The sequence below is a fragment of the Cyphellophora attinorum genome (genome assembly GCF_001299255.1).
Source record: "Cyphellophora attinorum strain CBS 131958 chromosome Unknown Contig6, whole genome shotgun sequence".
NCBI classification, from domain to species: domain Eukaryota; kingdom Fungi; phylum Ascomycota; class Eurotiomycetes; order Chaetothyriales; family Cyphellophoraceae; genus Cyphellophora; species Cyphellophora attinorum.
The window spans coordinates 319-22,537 of NW_017253234.1; the positions used below are offsets into that span (position 1 = coordinate 319).

Sequence of the window (22,219 nt, forward strand, 5' to 3'; positions counted from 1 at the left end):
TCTCTATAACTATTAGTAGAGGGGAATAGTAGGGTAGAAGAGAGAGGATATATATAAAAGGTAGTATATAGATAAGAGAGAGGTGAAGAAGGAGAGAGAGAGAAAGAAAGAGGATAAGGAATAAATAGATAGTAGAATTTAAGTTGATAGCCTGGTTATCTTACAGTGGAGTAGTCTTGGCTTATATATAGATAGTAGTCTAAGTTACTATACTATTTAGACCTAGTAGTGGATATATACTAATAATATAATCCTTATTATAAAGCCTTCCTAATATATAGAAACTTTATATTGTTTGTATACTATTAATACAGCTCTGATCAGTCTAAAATTAAAGTGGATAGTCAGTTCCACAGTCTTTACTATTTACAAAATGAAAGATCCTAATAACGAGCTGTTTTGCAGCCTGTAGTTAAAGTGCGTATAGTATACTGTGCATAGTATACTGCTAACTTATCTAGGAAGGTCTAGGCTAGTTTATAGCCCAATTCCGGCCTGCGCATGGGATACAGTATACCATGCGCACCGATGCCTCTCGGATAGGTCTCCAGGGTCAAGAATGGTGAGATAGGTAACTTCTCCATTTCGCTCTCGTCAAATGAACCGGATGCGACCAGCATTTCTCGATCTGCATCCGACAACCAGAGCTGGATGTTGCGGAGTTTTGACACATTGCGAAGAATGAGATTAAGTTGCCCATTGTATGGTGTGATGATCGCAAGGTCGGCCCTGTCCAGGACCATTTCCGCCTCCTTTGCATTTGAGAGAGATTTGTGGGTGTCTCTGTGCAGTGATGCTGTCACCACATCACTTTGAACCGTCAGGCCATCATCATCACCGCCACCTTCAGGATGACGATGGTCGAGCCATAGCAATCTGCTTTCCATGCCCGGGAGTTCTGAATATTTATGCGTGGAGGCAGCAGCCGTGAGGTGGGGATACGGCGGCAGGCCATCCGATGACTTGACAGACTTGACAACTCCCAGGTTGGGAGGAGGACAACGGTGTTCGAGATCGAGTGTTGTCTTGCTGGACGTTGCGTCCATGAAAAAGTCCTGAAATACCGAGATACTGTTATTAAAAGGAGCTTGCATCAGCCCTTCTCCTCGACCTTGAGGGCCGAGTTGCGCATGGTCGCCAGTGAGCAGCATCTGCTGTACCGTACCAAACCGGTATTGACACATTTGAGCTGTGTACGGCCATAGGGCGGCCTCGTTGATGAGGAAAATTATTGGACCAAGCTCTGATATCAGTGCAGGCCTCATGACGGAGTATGAAGCCGTGCACGCAATGACGCGCGTTCCGATAGCAGCGACTTTTCTCGCATCATCCTTATCACTCAAGAACTATTGCCGAGCATGGCGCCAGAAGGCTACGAAAATTAGCTCGATCGCTCTATCGCGAATTCGGTTGAGACCAATTTCAGCCACCCATCCTTCAGCAAGATTGATGCGGGCTTGGTGACTGAGGTCCCATATCGTGGAGAGGTTGTTGCTGTTGGCGTTTTCCCAGGCCTTGATTGCTTCCTCCTGAAGAGCATTCTTGAACAGAGGCGTGTCCTCTTCTGACTTGATTGCACTCAGCATCCTCTCCAGCAGGATGGCCTCGCTGAAATCTTTCCCTTGTAGCCAGTCAAGAAAAAGATACAGAGGGGCAGCTCTCAGACGCTCTTTTACCCACGGTCGCATGCCCGCGTATTGCTTGTGTCGCTCGGACTGGTGGTAATTCTTCTCTGGCGTTTGAAACGACCCACATATCTTGGGGTAATGGTCTTTCAGGAAGTCGCCGACGACCTCGTAGGACATCTCGCCGTTCTGAAGGAAATCGAGTAGCAGCACAGCTTTGGATGCCGCAGCTGTCATGTCGGATCCGTTGTTCGTGACTGTCACAAGCTTATTGAAAGGAAGCTCTTTGCTGCTTTTCGGAAGGCTGTTGCTGTATTTGGCCCGAGCGCTTCGTATAGAGAAGCCGCCCATTTCTTCTGGCTTGCGAGATTGGTTCCCAAGGCGACGAATCGAGCCTCTGAACAGCGGGTCCAGATGTTCGACGAGGTGGTCGACGGACTGGTTCGTGTAGCCTTGCACGACGATAATGATCTCCTTCAGGAGGTAAGGCTCCTTCAGCAGCAGATCCAGCAGCATTGCGTACATCTTTCCTGCACCTGGCGGACCCTGGATGCAAGAAAAGACATGCATGAGAGTCTCCCACTGGGCTTCTGCTTGCTTCCAGTCATGAGAAGACATGCTTCGTAGTCGGTCGACGAAGGTCTGTCTGTCGATAGTGCCCATACCTGGGTTCGGCATGCAGATAGGTATACGGTTAGGGGATCGTTCTATCGGGCAATGGCAGCCTCGGGGCGTCAAGCATAGGTCGAAGCCCTATGTTGGGCGCCGGATTCTGCGCACTGTCCAGGTATGGCCCGACCAGTGGGTAAGTCTGCTTGATGGAGTCTTTCGTTGTAGCAAGTCCCTGACAGATCTCAACCCAGTTCTCCGAGGGCGAATTATCAATCTCCACGACAGAGATTGACAAAGGTTTGGACTGCGGCGACATCATGAGAATAATGATCGTTCTGTAATCAGAATCCATCTTCTGCGCCAGCGTGAGTCGGATTGCAACCTTCCGGTCTCGTTGGCTGCAATCCACAACACTCATAAACGTGATCGTTGCACGCACCGATCGCACCACGTCGCCCTCGGTGCGCTCTGCGTAAAGAAGTAGCAAAGCCACAACGAGACCCTGCTTCAGGCGAGCGACTTTTTGACGTTGAGAGGCATCCCTACACCTAGCTGGGCTGTGAATTCCACCGAAAGCTTGAAGGATTGTTTGTTGAAGGATCCGCTGGCCTCTGTGACTGTCACCTTTCGGTGATGCCAATATTTTCGATCATTGCAGAGAGAGAGCGTGGTATGGGTATGCGATGGGAACTTCAGTGCTTTCAACATTGACTTCAAGGCTTCCATGACACACAGCCGCCAGTTGATCGCTTCATCTGCGCGCTGTACCCGGAACGCTTGCTCAAGATCTTCGAGCATCTTTCGTGGATTGCGACTATCTGGCTCTCGCATGTTGCGATCGGGTAGGTAGTCGCGTCTGCGACTGGAACACTCTGAAGTTGTGGGCAGAATGATGATGTCTGATATATTGAGCAGGTCATTGTTATGCCGAGGGAATGGAGTCGCTGGGTCGTTGCGCAGACTGGTTGATCTCAGCACAGGCCCTGAGTACGGAAGTGGATCGACGAATGTGGTATTCTCGTCGACTGCAGCTTCCCCAACGTATGCTGCAGGCAGCGATTCCGGCCACGAATCCCTCGCTGTCCAGACACTGCTGAAGCCGCAGGCTCCACCGAAGCTGCAGTATCCGAAATTGAATTGTTTACAGACCACTTTCCTGCGGTTCGGTCTGAACATGATGACATCGTTTTCGCCATTTTCGTCACCCTTGTAGTACTCAACTTGACCCTTTCCGTCGCCGTATTTGCCCTGGCGGTACCCTGGCAGACTGTCATACCGAGCAAGCGTTGTGTGCTGCAGCGAGAATGAAGAGCAGCTGAGATACCGATTGAGTCATTCATCCAAATGGAAGACGGGCAGGCACATCTCTGTGTACCGTGAGGCGTAGAACCTGAGAGATGCGTATTCTCATGTCCATATATCGGTGTTATCGTCTGGGCACCGTCTGTGGAAGACGATGTGGTGGTCGCAATTGTTCCTCTGCAGCCCTTCCGAGGTCTGCGGTTCCGGATTCAACCTGAGACGCCACGCAACGATTCTCCGCCTTGGCGGGGCGGGGCGGCGTCAAGAAATGGTGCGGGGTAACTTCCAGATCAAAACACGCGCTCCAAGATACCACAGATCATCGCTATCTCCAGAGTATAAGCCTTCGTTATTGAGCTCGGCCGAAGCAACAACAGAGAGTCGAAGATGGCCGCGTTGGTCTCGACGTCGACAACCTCTCCGTCGCCGCTGCTCTGGAAGACGCGTCCTCTGCCGACCAGACAGATCACGCCTCCATCCGCGCCTATGGCCCCTTCCCGACCCTGCTCCGCGTCGCAAGGGACAAGTCTGCCGCAGATGACCCTCTTCGCCACATTGCCGGCTCTAGGCTAGTCGTCTTCGCCGTCGATACGTGTGCGGTAAGCTTCTTCCGAAGGGTGGAAGGTGTTGAGAACAAGGATCCTCGTTCGCGAAATCCACGGGCAGAGGACGTCAATCGAATACGCGCTGACATCACATGCCAGTCACACCGGCAATAAGCACAGTGAGACTGCCTTTCGAAGAATCTCACCGTCATATCATGCGATCTCGAACCCACCGCTGCACCACGAATCCTCGCAGTCCTCCTCGGCGAACAGAAAACCCGCAAACGATGGCAGGAAGAGCAATCAAGGGAGAAGAACCTGAAAGTTGTTGGCAAAGGAAGGCTACAAGGAGGACGCGAACAGAGGTGGGCGCTGTCCGCGCAAGTGCAAATACGGACAAGTAGGACACATCAAGGTTCCTCGCACGCAGAAACCAACCTGCACACAAATCGACGGCGTGAATAAGTAGGGAAAGACTACCCAACCCCGTCCTTTCGCAGCATATCGCACACATTCCAGGCGGAAACGTCTGGACTCGAATCGTGCGCCACAATTGATCCTGCCTCGCACACTATCCAAGCAACGAGTCTTGCCGCTTTCCGCACTCGCACGATGACAGACGAGCCTGTAGCAACTGCAAGATACTATGCAGGACCATGAAGCGGCGGAACGCGAATACGAGCACAGCCTGCTGGGTCGGTGTCAACTGCCGAGAGAAACATGGTCCGACCTTAGGGCGGCCGAAGATGCTAACGACCAAAAACCCCTCAACAGCATAGAAACATCAGAAACCCCTTCCAAAAGAAACAACATCCCGCGCCATCCGCCAATTGACAAGCCACATTCGAGCTGTTCGCCCAGACCTGCAATTTCTGTCCCTCCGTCTCACTCGCCCTCTAAAGGTCCGCGACGCGATATCCATTGGGAAGCGCGGCGCACTACCATCACAGACGTGGGCCGACGGCTGGTTCGGCATCAACCCCTTGTCCCGATGGGTCATCCGATCTTGGATCCTATCCCGACAGGTCGATCGGTCCGGATGCCTTCTCGACGGGTTAGCGGGTCTCGCGTTTTCGGTCCGACGACGACGTCTCGCAGAGCATCCACGGTCTTGACAGCATAAGCTTCGCGAGCTGCTCCCCAATAGCTTGAATTATCACGCACGACAGATAATCGGGCTACAACGCAACGTCGTGCGCATCAGCGGGTTCCTCATGTCAAGAACATCCCTGACGCCAATGGCTCACTCAAGAGCTGTCCGGACTTACAGGAACCCTTTTCGGCTTATGCCTTCGGAAAGCTCAAGGCAGCTTTCAAGGCGATCTCTGGTCATACACGTCTGAAGAACGTGCAGCTATGGGCGCACGAATGGGCTGAGGCGCAACCGGAAGGCTGTGCTTCGATACGCCTATTGGTATCGCTGCTGATGACCAACCCGAGGTCTGCACGGCGAAACGACAAGACACGCTTTGCTCGCGATATCCAGCACATCGCCTCGATTCGGTTGCGTGAGCCCGTTGGCGTGGCCTGTAAAGAGCCTGGTTGAGGACACTCAGTCAGCGCAGGGCAGCTCCACGCGCGGGCTGTGAATCTCCTCGTTCAAGTCCGCGACAGGAAGAATGCGCCGATGAAGTCAAGCCTTGGTGGCTGCGCTGCAGCGAAGGATATCAGGGCTTCCCGGACACGAGCGACACGACCGAGAGCCCCAATGTCTAGAGCTCTGCACCTCTTTACTTCCATTGGAAGCGACTGAAGGTACACTCAACCTCCGACTACGTCCATGAGGCTGAAGTTCCGCTGTAGCCATCGCTGCAGACGGAGTCGGACTCCGAGCACGACGATGAGGCATAAGTGTTATCGTCTCCGTCACTGCAAATGGCATCAGACTCCGAATGCGACGATGTGGCACAAAAGCCAATATTGCCGTCGCTGTGTGTGCATCCAGGACCTGACTACGTCTGCGGGTCGCAATTGTCCTTCCAGCTCCTTCAGCTTATTCAAGAATCCTCCGAAGCTGCAGAAAGGCGGGCTGCACCGAACACATCAGAGCAACGGAAGAGATATGACCCACCGATGCTCATATGTTTTGTCCATGGCGACAGCGTTCTTCATTTCATCATGCGACTCCGCCCGGGCTCTCCCTTTCGCGAGAATATCGACTTATGGGCCACAGGCTGAGGCATCCACAAACCACCTCCGTCCTCCCGACGCAAGCAAAATTTTCTTGGCTCTCAAGCGACTGGAGGCTCGGCGTGGAGTAGATGGACCTTGGCAAGCGAATTCCTTCCGCCCCTCCAGCCAATCACAATAATTTCAATTGCCCAGAGCGCCATTCACGCGTCATTGAACACTGGCCAAGCTTCCACCGCCCCTGGACGAGCTGACGAGCAATACTTTGCACTCACACTCCCGGTTGTCGCTTACGGGACTGAGAGCTGCCCAGAACTCGGCGAGGCTTCGAGTCTCTCGGCGGTCATCAAAGCTGATCCAGCGAGCCAGTCCGCTACTTCGTGTAGGACACGTGCGATGCAGCACATTTCGGGATGGCTCGATAACCACGATACATGCTTTTCAGCGATATTTGACCCAAGAACTCGAGTTCGAAGCAACAGAAATGAGACAATGCTATATATGGACATTCTGGGACAATGGCGAACTTGTCAAATGATTCCAACGCAGCAGAAAAACAGCTAGCAGTGCAAGATCCCGAACATCATGGTTCTCAACACGCTTTTGGCCCGCCAGTCGAGTGCAACTGCACCATATGACTGGATTCTTGCCATTACGTTCATCGCCTACTTCTTCTCCGCCTTCGGCAATGGGGCAAACGATGTCGCAAACGCTTACGCTACCTCGGTCGCTGCTCGCACACTGAGTATGCCTCAGGTCGGGTTCTTGTCGATGCTCACAGAGTTCTTGGGGGCTGTCGTGGTGAGCACCTTCTCCGAGTACCGAAAATAACGGCTGATAGTGTCTAGCTTGGCGCCCGTGTCACGAGTACGATCAAGAATGGCATTATCGACATTGATCGTTTCGAGGGTAGACCAGGCGTGCTCATGTTGGCTATGGGTTGTGCCGAAGTAGGCAGCGCCGCATGGTTGATGTTCGCAACCGGCCAGGGCATGCCAGTATCGACAACGCAAACCATTGTCGGCGCTCTTGTTGGAGTCGGATTCGCTACTCAAGCCGCAGTCACGTGGGAATGGACCGGAGGTAGCGTGTCACAAGTTGCGGCCTCTTGGGCGATTGCACCCGCGATTGCCGCCTGCTTTTCGGCGCTCTACTTCGGAGTATTGAAGTACTCTGTACTTGAACGCAAGGACAGCTTCAAGTGGGGTATGCGTCTCATTCCAGTCTACTTTGGATTCACTTCTGCTATTCTGGCCTTGTTCATCACCATTGAGGCACCTGGATCGGATCTGGATGCACTCGGGGCCGGCACGGCAGTTGGAATCATCCTCGGCGTCTTCGCTGGCATGACTCTCATCTGCTACATCTTCTTCGTGCCCTTCTTCGAACGAAAGCTCATCCGGAAAGATACCCGTCTTCGCGTGTGGCACATTCCTCTGGGCCCTCTGCTCCGCAAAGAAAACGTTCACCTCTACTTCCCGGGCAAGGGCACCGAGTACGTCACCAATTATTATGCCGACAGCTATGGCAGAGTTGCTGCCGGAGGCAAAGCTACTCACAACGCGACCGAGCTGGAGTACGATCACGAACGTGCCACGGATGAGCCCGCCGTCACAGGCAAGACTTTGGGCGAAACCGACAAAGATGTTGGAGCGATGTCGGACTCGCCATCTCCCAGCACCAGCGGTGCAGGCACGCCGCTTGCAAACAAGACTGGCTATGTCGCTCCTTACCAACGCTGGATTGTCCCTGTCAAGGAGATGTCGTGGTTCAACCCCAAGAAGCTGTGGAATTGGACCAAGTTTCTTCTTCTACGTGGTGTTACTATTGACGCTATCAGCCACGACTCTGACCTTCTTCGCGCCATCCACTCTCGAGCCAATCGTTACGATGTTCGTGTTGAGCATCTCTGGACATACTGTCAAGTTCTGTCCGCAATGCTCATGTCCATTGCTCACGGCTCCAACGACATTGCCAACGCGGTCGGACCTATAGCGGCTGTCTACGCCACATACAACTCTGGCGAGGTTAACACCCGATCTCCGACTCCTGTCTGGCTTTTGGTGATCGGAGGTTTCCTTCTCGGCCTTGGCTTCTGGTTCATGGGATACCATATCATTCGCGCTCTGGGTAACAAGATCACTCAAATGAGCCTACTCGCGGCTTTGCTATCGAGCTCGGTGCTGCTACCACCGTCTTGATGGCCAGCCGCCTCGGTCTACCTGTCTCCACCACACAATGCCTTACGGGAGCGGCCATTGGAGTTGCGTTGATGAACTATGATCTCAAGGCTGTCAACTGGCGACAGATTGCCTTCATTTTTATGGGCTGGGTCTTTACTCTTCCCGCAGCTGGTCTCGTTGCTGGTCTTCTGTGCCTCATGGCCCTCAACGCGCCATCTTTCTGAGCTTCGCACCAATACAATTTGAGGCTCAAATCCATGATGGCAAATCTTGTACAGATCATTGTTGTCTCGCACTTGGGAATTGAGTCCGCAGGCGGCCTGTGCCGTACCCAGATTGGACAGCTCGAGGGTGTTTGCGTCTGTCATTTTCGGCTTGATTCTTTTAAATATCAATCTCTCGGGCCAAGGCCGAACCCATGCGTCACTCATGTGGGTGGTAGCGTGAACGAATAATTCTTTGTACTACTGGCACTCTGAAGTAGAATGCAAATCTCGATGGATATCTCATTGTACAAGAACCGTTGAGGAGTCACTGGGAGTCGCGTGCCCCGACAAACAAGTCCAGTCGGGTGTCTCTTTGGGACTCGTCAATTTCTGCTTACACAGGGTGGTGAAAGGCAAGTCTATGCCGCGAGACTTCAAATACATGGCAGTTGCTACATTTAATTTGTCCTTTCCTGCCGTCGACGGCTGCATCGGCTTCCGTGGCTTCTGCTGTCCGCGTACGGCATATCCCGCAGCCCGGTTCATGCCATGACGACGGAAGCCTTGGATGGTCAATAGGCACATCGTTGGCCACTGCGACTCGTTTCCACGGAAGAGAAGGGCAGAGCTCTACTACTCACGAATCGCTCCGCACTTGGCAGGTGGGAAGTTCTTCATGCCTACGTCACCTTCTTACTCCATAGCCACGCCGAAGCGATAATCCTTAGCGGCTTGCCGCAATTCGTTGGCATCAAGCAGTCGGATCGACCATGGAAGATCTTGGCAAGCGCGCTCCTGCTTGGCGCTCCGTCCTGCCGCTGCCTCATTGGAGTGTGAAGTCAGTGGAGGATATAGGTCGTTACGATCAACGCGCTGCATTGGAGGTTCGGCTGCGAAGTCTTTGGTAGACAGGGCCGCGCGCTGTTTGAACAGCTGTCGTGCTAGGCTTGGTCTGGGATGCGCCTGACATGTGGTGGTGATACCCATTCACATATATATATGCCTGCTCACATATACACCCACTGAAGACTGGTCCATCACCCCCCATCTATCGCGCTGTACTATGATCGTTGCCAGATCAGATAACGTTGACTCTGAGAATCTTTCGAACGACCATCGACTCCGCAATGTTTTCATAGTGCTGGGTGCACTTGCAACCATCATCTTGGTGTCACACGTAATGTAAGTGATGTCTACTGCACGTTGGCTTCTCTCGCCCTTTCCTGTAGGCGGTCCCGAGACCGTCGCTGTGTGTTGATTAGCATCGATAGAGTCAAATGCCGCAACAGGATCCCCAACGTCAAGGACTGGTACCCCAATCGTTTGGCATCAACTCGACACACTCCGACGAATCACGCCTACCAGCGGAGCTGTACCCCTCTCACGCCCGCCGAATTGGATACAGTTGCACCGCAATTCATCGTCCCCGGTCGCGCCACCTACGATGTGACCGCAATCAGGCAAAGCAGCGATGACCCAGCCCCGGCTGCGGGCAGTGCGTGCCATTCCCACAGCCAGACACCGAGTATAACATATATAGCTCCACCGGGCCCCGTCCTTCACGCCAACGACATTCGATCCGAAGCAGTCTCGAGCCATCACTTGCACTTCCCCCTCTCGACTAGCCGATTCCCCGCTATTAGAAGGCCCTCCTCGTTCACGTCAACCACACAAATTCGGAACTCAGTCGCGCTCCCAGACCTCGCCACAATCTGTCCTATTTGTCTTGATATCCTCGGATCCAATAATTCCAAGCAGCAGCCACCGGTCTCGATCCGCGTCGTGGCAAGGTGTAACCATGCCTTCCACTCTCATTGCCTGGAGAGTTGGCTTCTGCAGCGACGGCCTCGTCATCGAGAACGCCGGCGCACATCAGATCACCGCACTGGGCGTAGTCGTCCCTCGGAATGGCAAAGCGAGGCTCGCGTACACGACACGCAACATCAGGAGGGTTTCTGGCGGCCGAGATGTCCGTTGTGCCGTCGAGACTTATCGAAGAGCGAAGCGCTCGGCTCACCGAATGTCGCAGATCAGCGTCACAACTGGTGATGCCGACGAGGAAGTTGCAGTGATGTACAAAGAGAGAAGGAAGATGAAGGGCAAATGAACGTAATGACAGGTAGTCCCTATCGGTGAAACCCTCTTGTATCTATATTCTTGTGTAGTCCTCCGCACGGCGCTGCCGGTGGTGGATAAGAGTAACGAGCAGTAGCTGATATCCTAGGGAGACAGAAGATCGTTCGTGCCGAAAATTGCGTGGATGCTTTCACGACAGCGACTCTGGACGTTCTAGAGCCGTCCGAGCGTCGACCACAGATCAATCTACTACCAGCTGAATCAGTCTTCATATGTACGCGGCTTGGCCTTTGGGGTCCAGTGGTAGCCCTGGCTTTTCACTGTCTGACCGACGCAGGGCAGGCTTGTAGTGTGGCGACTCTGTCCACTGAATCGTTCCATTCTTGTGTTCGTCTTTGTCATTTGCGTATGCTTCTGCGTCTTGTTGCTTGTACCACTGTTGTGTGCGTCGTCGATAGCCCTCAACAGCATTCAGATCAAGTTCGGCAGTGTTGTAAGATCTGCTGAACCTGTTGTTGAGGAGAACGCTCTGACGCCGGTCGTCCACGCTGCTGTTCTTGGGCAATGGATTGTGCGAGCTGAGGCGATGTACGACAGCGGGACCATCTTCATCCTGAATCGGCTCGATACCTCGCCACTTGTAGAATATGTTGAGTACTGGAATGGAGAGGCCGTGCCAGAAGATGGAGAAGACGACTAGCCAGTACACGACAGGGACCATGGCGGCGGTAAGGTTGTTTTCTTCGTCTGTGAAAGCTTCACCTGGCTCGGGAAAGAGATGCCGCGTGTGCTCAACATAAAATACTGCGCCTATGCCGATAGGGCCAAAGTAACCCATGAACAAAGCTTCCTTCCAGTCCAGTACACAGTTAGGCATGAGTTTGTATGTCATGAAGATGGCAGGGATGCGCCGGAAGAGAATGATCATGATGCCTGGTAGCAATTAGCTGTACCGAATCACGTTGATGCATGACGGACATACCAAGTAGAAGAAGCTTTGGTATTGTGACGCCAGTGCCGTCAGGATCTTGGAAAGAGGCCCACGGGACAACAGCACCGATATACATGAAGCCTCCGAAGTTGAGTAGGACATCCACAACGCTATTGACCTCGTCGTGGCGAGCCTCGGTCTCTTTGAGGTACTGTCCATCCCAGTTGAGCCATGTACCAGCAATGAAGCAGGCAAGGAGATCATCCGTGGCCAGCATTCCACAAGTGCCGATGATGAACAAGCCGATACCTGTCGGGAGCATGAGGTAAGATTCGCCGTCGATCCAGCGTCTGTGGCAATTAGTTGTGCTCGAGCCGTTGGTGTAGGAGCAGATCATACCTCTTCAGCGCGAATCTTGTGACATACATCATGCCCCAGCCCACGACAGTGCCGTAGACCGCCGACATGGCAATAGCATAGAGCCAGGTTTCCAGACCCCAGTTGGCCAGGGCCTTTCCAACACCACCACCAAGTCGACCAATCTCTACCGTATCGCTCTCGGAGGCTCGTCGAAATAGTTCAAGTCCACGCTGAAGAAGCTCTGCGCCTCCTTCGACTGCATTTTGTTTTTCGGCAATCTCGGCGGTAAGCTCGGGTGACTCGGCGTGGCGAATAAGATATGTCGCAAGCATAAGAAACGGGAATCCGAAACCATCGTTTGCTCCCGCTTCGGCAGATATCAGCTCTCTCAAATTGCGACGGACGTACTTGTCGGCGAAAGGACCCTTCGCGACGGCTTGCGACAGGATGGGGTCAGTGCAAGTGACACAGGACCCGATGACCAGAGCCGCAAGGAAAGTGAGTTTCGGCACAGTCGCAATGATGCAGGCCGTTGTACATAGCCACATGATTGTCATGACAGGAAGCAGACAAATGAGCATCTCCTTGTATCGATATTGCATGAATCGAGCTGGTAGTTGGAAGCCGGCAATGACAAGCTGAATGCCAATAACAAGCCTGGTCATGCCCAAAGTGATCGCAGGAACTTGACCGATGATTGCCATCCCCCACATGCGAGCGTCGAGCCAACGCGCTGCCATGGGACCGAGCATAGCACCAAAGACGACTGCCGGAAGAGCTTCTCCCAAGTACCACACTTGTTTGATCTTGATTGAGATGGCGCCGTAGGCAAGGACAAAGAAGCCCAGGATCGAGATCACCACATTGAGGGTGCTTGGGTCAACGTGGATCGCCATTGCTGCTGTTGCTCTGCAGGTACTCGGAGACCTTCCAGTAGATTCGCTCTAAGAGATGCTTGCGAGCGGATGACCGGCCAGCGGATTGTTGTAAAGAGAGAGATGGAATTGAATCGGCGACAAAGTGTTCATGCCAGGCCTGCTGTTGACACAATGTGGTCAGAGTAGTCGCTGTTCGTGGAGTTGGACGCTGATAAAGCGCTGGGAAACGCAGACGCCCGTCAACGCAAGGACACGTTGACATAAGTTTCACGGTTGTTTGACGAAGCAACTGGCGCGGAGCGTGGTTTCCATATATCGTTGCCACGTAAGTCGAAAATTGATAGTCCGGAATACATATCCCGACCTCCACGCAAGCCTGGGTGTAACAGACATCAGCGATCATGAGTACTGGGGCGGCCGGCGTTTCAGTAAATGTTCGCAATGCTATGCGAGCGGACCGCCGATAGGCCAGGAGACTGTGTTGAGATTCCGTATATGATAATCGGCCAAGAGTCGAGGGATGTTTCACATGCGCGATCCGCACACGCGCGACGTATTCTCCGGCGTGTGCTTGGCGTTGACTCCGGCGTCAAGCCAAGCCTTCTTGGCAGCACGCTTCGGCGGCTTAGCCGCTCGTCGTACTGCAGCTTTGAAGTTGGATAGAAATGCCAAGGTTGGGAAGCCCGTCTTCCCGGCTGATGAAACGGCCAAGCCGTCGCATGGCGCGTGTGCGGAAGCTTTTCTTCCAAGCCATCGAAGCTCAGAAGGCTGCAGCTGGAGTAGATCTACGCGACGCTAGACGTAAGGCATCGAAAGCGGCCACGTTGAGAGGACAGTGTGGGTGTTGCGACACTGACACCCGCCAGGGTCTAGCGGCGACTGGCAGTGACAGAGCCGGTGTCGGCTCGGCGGTGATCTGATGCATAGACGAGACTATGTTGATGATGCGCGAAGGTTGCGAAGCGGGCACATGGGCACAGTTCGCGTTAAGGGCTATTTCGGGGCGCTTTGTTTATCTCAGTGCGACAATGCGCAAGCACGGATTCCAAATATGAATGCAAGTAATGGTCAAGAATGGAGTACATCTCGGCCCGTCTCCTGGATGTACCATGTATTATGGCGATGAGAAGACTCTCTCACGATGATAAGACGTACCAGCCCGGGATACGCACAAAATTCTGCAGCGCCAAGCACTCGACTAGGATTGCGGCAGGACGGACCTGCCAAGCTTGGCGATCGTGAATCAGACTACTGCAAGATTTAACTTTCTTCCGCGATACCACGAAACATCGCCTTTGTCGCGAATTGAGCCGTCATTCATCGAAGTACGTGCACTTGCCTCTCCTGCATGGACTTCTACTGGTCCGTGCTCCGCTCGTGCACGCTTTTACACCACATCACGGACGCCTGCCAAGCTTCTGCCACACATTGTGTGACGGTGGCACATCCGAAGCGGCAGACTTGTCGCCCATCAGCGCACCATGAGTGGTAGTGCGGATGTATACGTGTTGCGCCCCACGTCACCATGTCGCCTCCTCGAGCCTGATAGCCGACGCCAAGCCGCTGAGGCATTCTTGGACTGCTCTCGCTCCGCTGACCGCTGCATCAGCCGAGTCCGACCGAGAGTTCGCATCGTATATGATGGCGCGACATACTCTAGGCGCACATTCTGTCTTTTCCTTTTCCTACTCTGACATATCGACGCCATGGAGAACCAGAACCACGTGTCTGGTCAATGCAACAAGCCCATGAGTAAGCCTGCTCATGCCCTGGACCGCGAGACCTTGGTCAAGGAATTGGGCGCCGACGCCGAAAATGGCTACTCAAAGTCGCAGGCCAACGACAAGCTGAATGAATTTGGCCGCAATGAACTCGACGATGGTCCTGGAGTGCAACCGATCAAAATTTTCATTCGGCAGGTTGCCAACGCTATGATGTTGGTTCTGATCATGGCCATGGTCGTTTCATTCGCGATCAAGTCCTGGATTGAAGGCGGTGTGGTCGCTGCCGTTATCGCACTCAACATCATTGTCGGATTTCTGCAGGAGTTCAAGGCAGAGAAGACGATGGACTCTCTACGCTCCTTGAGCTCTCCCACTGCTAACGTTGTCCGCGACGGAAGCACCATCAACGTTCCTACAGCCGAGATTGTTGTGGGAGATCTGGTGGAATTGAAAGTTGGCGATACAGTTCCGGCTGATCTCAGGTTCGTCGACGCCGTTTTATGGAGATTGTCTTGCTAACAAGTACTCAGGATCATTGACTCTATCAATCTCGAAACGGATGAAGCTCTTCTGACAGGTGAATCGTTGCCAGTCGCCAAGGACGAGGAGACCATCTTCGACGAGGATACCGGACCTGGCGATCGACTGAACGTTGTTTACAGCTCTTCGACCGTTACCAAAGGCCGAGCGCGAGGGATAGTATACGCCACGGGCATGTACACAGAGATCGGTTCCATCGCGCAAAGTCTGAGACAAGAGAAATCTCGTCGTCGCCCTGTGAAACGAAAGGACGACGGTACCGCTTCTCCACTACGCCATGCCGAAGCGTGGACTTTGACTGTGACGGACTTCATCGGGACCTTCCTCGGAGTCAATATCGGCACTCCGCTGCAGAGAAAGCTCTCACGCTTGGCCCTGCTCTTGTTTGGTATCGCCGTCGTGTGCGCCATTATCGTCTTGGCCGCCAACGACTTTTCCAATCGCTCCGAAGTCATTATCTACGCGGTTGCCACTGGTCTCAGTATGATTCCTGCATCACTTATCGTGGTCCTGACCATCACTATGGCAGTAGGCACCAAACATATGGTACAGAGGCACGTTATCGTCCGCAACCTCAAGTCCTTGGAAGCCCTCGGGGCTGTCACTGATATCTGCTCTGACAAGACTGGCACTCTGACCCAAGGAAAGATGGTGGCGAAGAAGGCATGGATTCCCAGCCGTGGCACCTACTCTGTGGGTATCTCGAGTAACCCTTTCGACCCAACAGCTGGCAGTCTCGCGCATTCTACCGAGTTGCCTGCAAAAGGTCTTCCCGAGAGCGAATCCCTCAGTGAGGATGAATCCACCCCTATGACTACTCTGTTGGAAGGCAACGAGGACTTGGAAGCTTTCCTTGCGGTCGCTGGACTGTGCAATGTTGCTAGAGTCCACAAGAACAATGATGGGGACTGGACAGCACTTGGCGATCCAACTGAGATCGCTCTTCAGGTTTTCGCCTCCCGTTTCGACCGCAATCGCCATGGACTCGTTGATGGAGAAAGTGCGAAGTATAAGCAGGTCAGCGAATATCCCTTCGACTCGGATGTGAAGAAAATGTCCGTCATATTTGAGGATCGGAAGACCCAGGAGCAAAAGATCTACACGAAAGGAGCCGTCGAGAGAGTTCTGGACTCTTGCGTTTCGGTTGTGTGGGATGACGGTCAGACTGTCGACTTCTCGGACGCGCTGAAAGAGAAAGCTCTGGAGATCATGGAGGCTCTCGCTTCGCAAGGTCTTCGTGTGCTTGCTCTGGCTTCCCGTGAGTATGATCCCCGCAGCGGCCGGCGGGCATCTCGCGATGGTCCTCCTCCCCGAGACGAGATTGAGCGTGATCTCACTTTTCGTGGCCTCATTGGCCTCTACGACCCACCGCGACCCGAATCTGCTGAAGCTGTGAAACGATGCCATCGCGCTGGCATCAAAGTTCATATGCTTACTGGTGACCACCCTGGAACGGCCAGCGCCATCGCCAAGCAGGTACACATTCTTCCAGACATGACGAAGGTATCAGCCGACGTTGCAAAGAGTATGATCATGACAGCCAAGGAATTCGACAAGCACACCGATACAGAAATCGATCAGCTACCAGTCCTACCTCTGGTGATTGCTCGGTGTGCTCCCAATACTAAGGTTCGCATGATTGAAGCTCTCCGCCGTCGAGAAGCCTTCATGGCAATGGTAAGTTTTCTGAAGAGAGCACAGGGCGACTCGCTGACTTTTTCTCAGACTGGCGACGGCGTCAACGACTCTCCGTCTTTGAAGATTGCTGATGTGGGAATCGCCATGGGTATGGCAGGATCGGATGTGGCCAAGGACGCTGCGGACATCGTTTTGACTGACGACAACTTCGCTTCCATCCTCAACGCTATTGAAGAAGGAAGACGTATGTTCGACAACATTCAAAAGTTCATCCTACACCTTCTGGCCGAGAACATTGCTCAAGCGTGCACACTACTCATTGGTCTGGCTTTCAAAGACCGCACAGGTCTCTCAGTCTTTCCCTTGGCACCCGTGCAGATTCTCTGGGTCATCATGATAACGTCTGGCATGCCTGACATGGGATTGGGCCTGGAAATTGCGGCTCCCGACATTCTTGAGAGGCCTCCGATGCCATTGAAAGTGGGGGTCTTCACCTGGGAGGTCTGCTTTGATATGGTGAGTGCCAATCCCTCGCCCTTCGATTACAGCGCTGACGAATGTAGCTCGTGTACGGTCTCTGGATGGCCGCACTCTGCCTTGCTTCCTTCCTCCTCGTCGTCTTCGGCTTCGGCGATGGTAATCTTGGCGAAGGCTGCAATACCGCATATTCCTCACAATGCGACACTGTCTTCCGTGCTCGAGCAACCACATTCGTATCTCTCACATGGTTCGCTCTTTTCCTCGCCTGGGAGATGGTCAATATGCGGCGCAGCTTTTTCCGGATGCAGCCAGGAAGCAAGAGGTACTTCACAGAATGGATGTACGATGTTTGGCGCAATCCCTTCTTGTTCTGGGCTGTCATCGCTGGATTTGTCACTATCTTTCCGACGCTGTACATTCCTGTGAGTTTTCCCCTTCTTTGAGCCGTCGAATCCTACCACTGACGTTCTATGAAGGTGCTCAACCACGACGTCTTCAAGCATACAGGCATTTCTTGGGAGTGGGGCATTGTTTTCGTCGAGGCGATTCTCTTCTTCGCAGGCATAGAAGCATGGAAATGGGGCAAGCGTATCTTCTTCCGCCGCCGTGCCCGCAAGATGGGTCAGACTGGAGATGATTTGGAGAAGAGGGCATACGGCGAGTTCATTGACTCCAGTGGGAATAGCAGTGCTGTTGATGTTGGCGCACGGGACGAGAAGCATTCTGCACAGACATCGTGATCAAATCCCGAGAAAAGAATCGAAGCAGTGATACATTGAATGCAACAGATGTTCTTCGCAATCGCAGTGCAGAATGCGCCCTCCTCATAAATTTCTCGGCGCCCTTTTCGAGAAGCAGTGGCTGTTATCTGCTGATCAGCAGAGCATACGGGAAGTTCATGCTGGCCACTGTGGAAAATTCCAAAGCCAGCTTGTCATAAGAACGGTGACGTATATCAACAAGGTCTGCCCGTCTGTGGGGTCTGTGGTATTGTTGAGCTCGGGCATTTGTCATGCCCGAATGCAGATGAGTGCGGCAATGCCATCGAATACGTGAAAGAGCACATTCCTTGGCCATGGAAGAGACAATGAGGTCAAAATTTTCGTAGCAAAACATCCTGTCTGCATCGCAACCATAGCTACTATGTTCCATCGTCCTGGTCCTGACAATCCTCACTTCCACGTGATACCCGCCTGCGTCGCTCTCACCTGCAACGTCTTCACGAACATGCTAGGAGATTGCGCGTAGTCAGGTAGCTCGCTGTCAGCAAAAAGCATATGGAAGCGGCCATCGGTGGTGGCGCCTACGACGCACGGGTATTCGTATCGGTTGCTTTCGATAAAGCGCTTGAGCTATGAGACAGATTAGACTCATACTGGGTTGAGTGAGGCCTCAGCGGTGCTGCGACCAAGGCGGATCGCGTTACTTGCATTTTCTGGAATCTCGTCGTAATGCTGTTGTTGCAGATTCACGGGAATCTTTTTCTTCGCATCTTCCCAATCGGATCGCTCTTTAGAGTTGAGACCGCCGTGTGTGAGCTGAAGAGCAGCACAGGGAGTACCGACAGTAGACGCACTCATGCGACGAATGCCATATGCGAGTTGACCCCATAGCGATGTGCTGTTACTGTAAACAACATAAATTGTGGGAGTAGCCATTGTCGTCTACCAAAATTTTATTTTCGCTTATAAGTGCAACGAGGCGCGCAATGTAGAGCCACAATTGTTGCAACACATGAATACTCGGGTTTATATCCTGGAGTCCAAGTCTGCCGTCTGGCATTGTTTACTTGGTGGCTATGCTTCCATTTGCCTCGCAAATGAGGTGGTGCTTTTGCATGTCCGGCAAGACGGAGCTGGACGTGTCCTTGGCACAAATTTTCTCCACGATCTTTGCTCCCGTCCACGCAGGGCTTGCGTTAGCCCATCCCTACCTACACGGGAAGCATCCCAAGAATTCATCTGCAGAGGCTTCAATCACGCTGATGACGACAACCACGAAAGTAACGAATCGTACGATATTCGTGATGGCAGGGTTCTTGATCGCGCTTCCAGATCCCCACTGCGACGTTGGCGGTCACTCTCAGCCCACAGCCACGCTGTCGAAACTTTTCACTCTTGCCAAGCTCGAAAAGTGCTATGAGTTTTCCACCGTCGCGCAGAGCCTACTCACAGCGGGATCTCAGAGTGGCAGAATAAGGCTAATGCTCGCATCGACTTCGTTAGCTGCATGTGAGGGTCAACAACTTGGGAAGCGATCGAACTAAGTGTGCTTTCGTCAAATGTATAAGTGCCATGAGTTAAAGGAACTTGGCTGTCGTCAAGGCCATAGCCCCTTCCTTAGCGACTCTCGGCCCTGGCCAAGCTTTCTATTGACTCGCTGGCGGGCTGGAGGCATCTACCCCACAAGTGTGGCTACGTCCTGCTTTGAAAATGCCGGCCAGCAAGCACACAATGCTCCATAGCCGTAACGCTGGTCCGGTAGCGCGGAGAAAGGTCAACTTGGCGTATCTCGCGGGCACCGAGCCCTGATTCGTGACCCTAGCACGGCAGGTCGAAATGTAGCGCTCTCAACGCATTCACGGTGGGATGCCATCGCCGTCTTCTCCTTTGGCCATACGAATATCATGTGGAAACCACCGGTCAACTTATTGAGCCTTCATTGTAGGTATCTAACATTGACATCGCGGGCAGCAATCACTCATAGCGAAGCAGATACGTACATCACAGCATGTTCCATGCTGGCTTCCGTCTGGCGCAGAACGTTCCGACAGAGGAGAAGGCGAAGAAGCATTTGCACAAAACTCCAGGCAGATGAACGCTCCGGGCGAGGCCTCGGCTTGGAAGCCCCGTTTTCCACTTAAGATGAAGCGACACATGACTCATTGAAGGGTTTGTGGATGATCACTATACTCGTTGGACACAAGCCGTCTCATAGTTGCATTTGTTTTGGTTCCTGACGCAGAGTAAGGCTGTGTCGGTGTATGCTGTACAGCATGCTTGACTCATTCTCACCAACGCATGATCAACTTCGCAAGTTTGATGCCCCACACATCCAGTGTACGCGTCGACGCCTCGCTCACACAGGCCAGGACCGGCAACCAGAGCAAGCCAACTCCAATCACTGCGGCACCAGATTGATAACTCGGCAGCCAGGGATCAGAGATACCATACACGTCCGTCACAGCCTTCAGCACTGGCGAGTAAACCACCTGCATCACGAAATGGTGCCACAGATACATGGAAAAGCTGACCTTGCCCAGCCACTGAGATATCCCGGTGCAGAACAGCCTTTGGAGATAGGAAGCTGGGCCTGCGAAGTCCAGCAACAAAACCATGCTAATGGCCGACATACAAGGCCAGAAGCTATCGGAAGACATTGGCGCCCATCCGCGATATTGTGGCAGCGTGAAGGTTGTGGTAAGGGACTGATATCCGTAGGACTCGGTTTGCCCATGTCCTGGATCTGGCGTTCCGAGAAGGTATAGATTGACGACAAAAATCGCAGAAAGGCCGACTTCCCGGACGACGTGTCTGCGAGGACTGTCTGCCGCAAGCTTGATCGAATTTGAGGTATGCCAGAAATGGACCTCGGCGCACAGCATGCCGGCAGTAAACAGCCACTCCGCCACGTTCTGGTACCACATCCAGAAGATCATCATGCCACGAGGAAAGCCAACCGCAGCCTTGGAGACCGGCCGGCTAGACCCAGCTGGGTCACGAAGACAAGAATGCTTCCTCTGAACTCGACCGGAATTGTCCAGAGCACGGGTTCCCAACCGTTGCCGCCCGAGTAGTACGAAATGGAGCGTAGATTGATCAAAAACCAGGTTTGGAGTTGTGAGAAAATACCATCTGCAACGGAGTAATGCCAGAGGTAGAAGTATGGCCGGCACAGGCCAAGCTGGGCTGCAATCATGGCGATGAGGCTGGCTGTGATCATCGGAAAGTAGAGTCTGGGTCCTCGGCGGAAAGTACTACCACTGAGAGACTCGTATAGGCTTGTGATGTTGTCGGCCCTTGCTAGTTTCACGGACTTGATCGAAAGAACATATCCGGATATCGTGAAGAATATGCCGACCATAGCGCCTCCTGCGTGCGTAATTCGAAGGAATGGTAGCGAGAGGAAGGCATGGTTTGGGAGAGGTTCTCCTCCTGGGTTGAGAGATCCATCTGGCGCGCCGTAGCCCATCTCAAGCCAAGGATAGAAGCCAGTCGTGACATGGTGAAAGACGACGAAGAGACAGGCAACTCCACGAAGCCCGTCAAGGTAGGAAGTTTCGTGTAGTGAGGCCGGCTGGGCAAATGGCGACTTGATGTTGCTGTACTCGAAGTTGAACAGGCTTCTGGAGGCATCTGCTCATTGTCAGCACTTGGAGGAGCCACTTTCAGCGACTCAACGTACTCAAGATGCTGTGCCGTGCCGTCTTTTCCGTGGTTAGCAGTCCTTCCGCATCCTCGGCGTCGCGCAGCCATCGAGGCCGAATCATCTCCATGATCACTTGAGCCTTGCTAAGAGAATTCTATCAGTGGGCGTGTATTGCGAGATATACCTGCACTCTCATACGTCTGGTAGAGGACGCAACGCGCTTAGGAATGTCAGCAACAGGGTTGCCTCGATCAGCGAATACACAAGGCATATAAATGGCGCTAGGGACCATTATTTTGCCACGCTGGATGGCCTGGTAATCTGCTCCCAAAGGTGACAATGTTTGCCCTCATTCCCAACCTCGCGGCCGACGAATATCGGAAAGCGTGATGCTCTCTAGCGCCCATGCTGTTTTGCCGTCCGTAGGCGGCAAGGGAGAACAGAGTCTTGTCATGACAGCGGGACACTATGTGGGCCTTGATAAGCAGCCAATGCGAGCGTCAGGATACTTTCTGTGATATTGGCAGAATAGACTAAGCGAGTGACAGATTCCGGCTCATCGATGACAGATAGGGGAAGGAAGGTAGACTTTGGACAACCGTCGAGTTGAAGTTCTCCCGA

General features: G+C 53.1%; 8 protein-coding genes across 8 annotated transcripts; 3 read left to right on the forward strand and 5 right to left on the reverse strand.

Annotated features, from left to right (window-relative positions):
* Nucleotides 1–467: 467 nt before the first annotated feature.
* On the reverse strand, nucleotides 468–2,303 carry AB675_1710 (uncharacterized protein; the record flags this gene model as incomplete). Its single annotated transcript, XM_018141620.1, has 2 exons — nucleotides 468–1,346; nucleotides 1,431–2,303. The coding sequence occupies 2 exons, from the start codon at nucleotides 2,301–2,303 to the stop codon at nucleotides 468–470; spliced, it is 1,752 nt and encodes a 583-aa protein (XP_018002616.1).
* Nucleotides 2,304–2,744: 441 nt separating this feature from the next.
* AB675_1711 (uncharacterized protein) lies at nucleotides 2,745–3,413 on the reverse strand (the record flags this gene model as incomplete). The annotated part of the gene is made up of 1 exon (XM_018141621.1): nucleotides 2,745–3,413. The coding sequence occupies one exon, from the start codon at nucleotides 3,411–3,413 to the stop codon at nucleotides 2,745–2,747; it is 669 nt and encodes a 222-aa protein (XP_018002970.1).
* Nucleotides 3,414–6,799: 3,386 nt separating this feature from the next.
* AB675_1712 (Phosphate-repressible phosphate permease pho-4) lies at nucleotides 6,800–8,415 on the forward strand (the record flags this gene model as incomplete). Its single annotated transcript, XM_018141622.1, has 2 exons — nucleotides 6,800–7,015; nucleotides 7,063–8,415. The coding sequence occupies 2 exons, from the start codon at nucleotides 6,800–6,802 to the stop codon at nucleotides 8,413–8,415; spliced, it is 1,569 nt and encodes a 522-aa protein (XP_018002881.1).
* Nucleotides 8,416–10,401: 1,986 nt separating this feature from the next.
* AB675_1713 (uncharacterized protein) lies at nucleotides 10,402–10,710 on the forward strand (the record flags this gene model as incomplete). Its single annotated transcript, XM_018141623.1, has 1 exon — nucleotides 10,402–10,710. The coding sequence occupies one exon, from the start codon at nucleotides 10,402–10,404 to the stop codon at nucleotides 10,708–10,710; it is 309 nt and encodes a 102-aa protein (XP_018002708.1).
* A 237-nt stretch (nucleotides 10,711–10,947) lies between these two features.
* On the reverse strand, nucleotides 10,948–12,866 carry AB675_1714 (Na(+)/H(+) antiporter; the record flags this gene model as incomplete). The annotated part of the gene is made up of 3 exons (XM_018141624.1): nucleotides 10,948–11,612; nucleotides 11,662–11,960; nucleotides 12,010–12,866. The coding sequence occupies 3 exons, from the start codon at nucleotides 12,864–12,866 to the stop codon at nucleotides 10,948–10,950; spliced, it is 1,821 nt and encodes a 606-aa protein (XP_018002648.1).
* A 1,688-nt stretch (nucleotides 12,867–14,554) lies between these two features.
* AB675_1715 (Sodium transport ATPase 5) lies at nucleotides 14,555–17,970 on the forward strand (the record flags this gene model as incomplete). The annotated part of the gene is made up of 5 exons (XM_018141625.1): nucleotides 14,555–15,054; nucleotides 15,103–16,789; nucleotides 16,838–17,266; nucleotides 17,314–17,652; nucleotides 17,707–17,970. 5 exons carry the CDS (start codon nucleotides 14,555–14,557, stop codon nucleotides 17,968–17,970), a joined length of 3,219 nt encoding a protein of 1,072 aa, XP_018002963.1.
* A 432-nt stretch (nucleotides 17,971–18,402) lies between these two features.
* On the reverse strand, nucleotides 18,403–18,888 carry AB675_1716 (uncharacterized protein; the record flags this gene model as incomplete). The annotated part of the gene is made up of 2 exons (XM_018141626.1): nucleotides 18,403–18,582; nucleotides 18,607–18,888. The coding sequence occupies 2 exons, from the start codon at nucleotides 18,886–18,888 to the stop codon at nucleotides 18,403–18,405; spliced, it is 462 nt and encodes a 153-aa protein (XP_018002872.1).
* A 1,352-nt stretch (nucleotides 18,889–20,240) lies between these two features.
* AB675_1717 (uncharacterized protein) lies at nucleotides 20,241–21,725 on the reverse strand (the record flags this gene model as incomplete). Its single annotated transcript, XM_018141627.1, has 3 exons — nucleotides 20,241–20,931; nucleotides 20,976–21,585; nucleotides 21,635–21,725. The coding sequence occupies 3 exons, from the start codon at nucleotides 21,723–21,725 to the stop codon at nucleotides 20,241–20,243; spliced, it is 1,392 nt and encodes a 463-aa protein (XP_018002705.1).
* Between the last annotated feature and the right edge of the window lie 494 nt (nucleotides 21,726–22,219).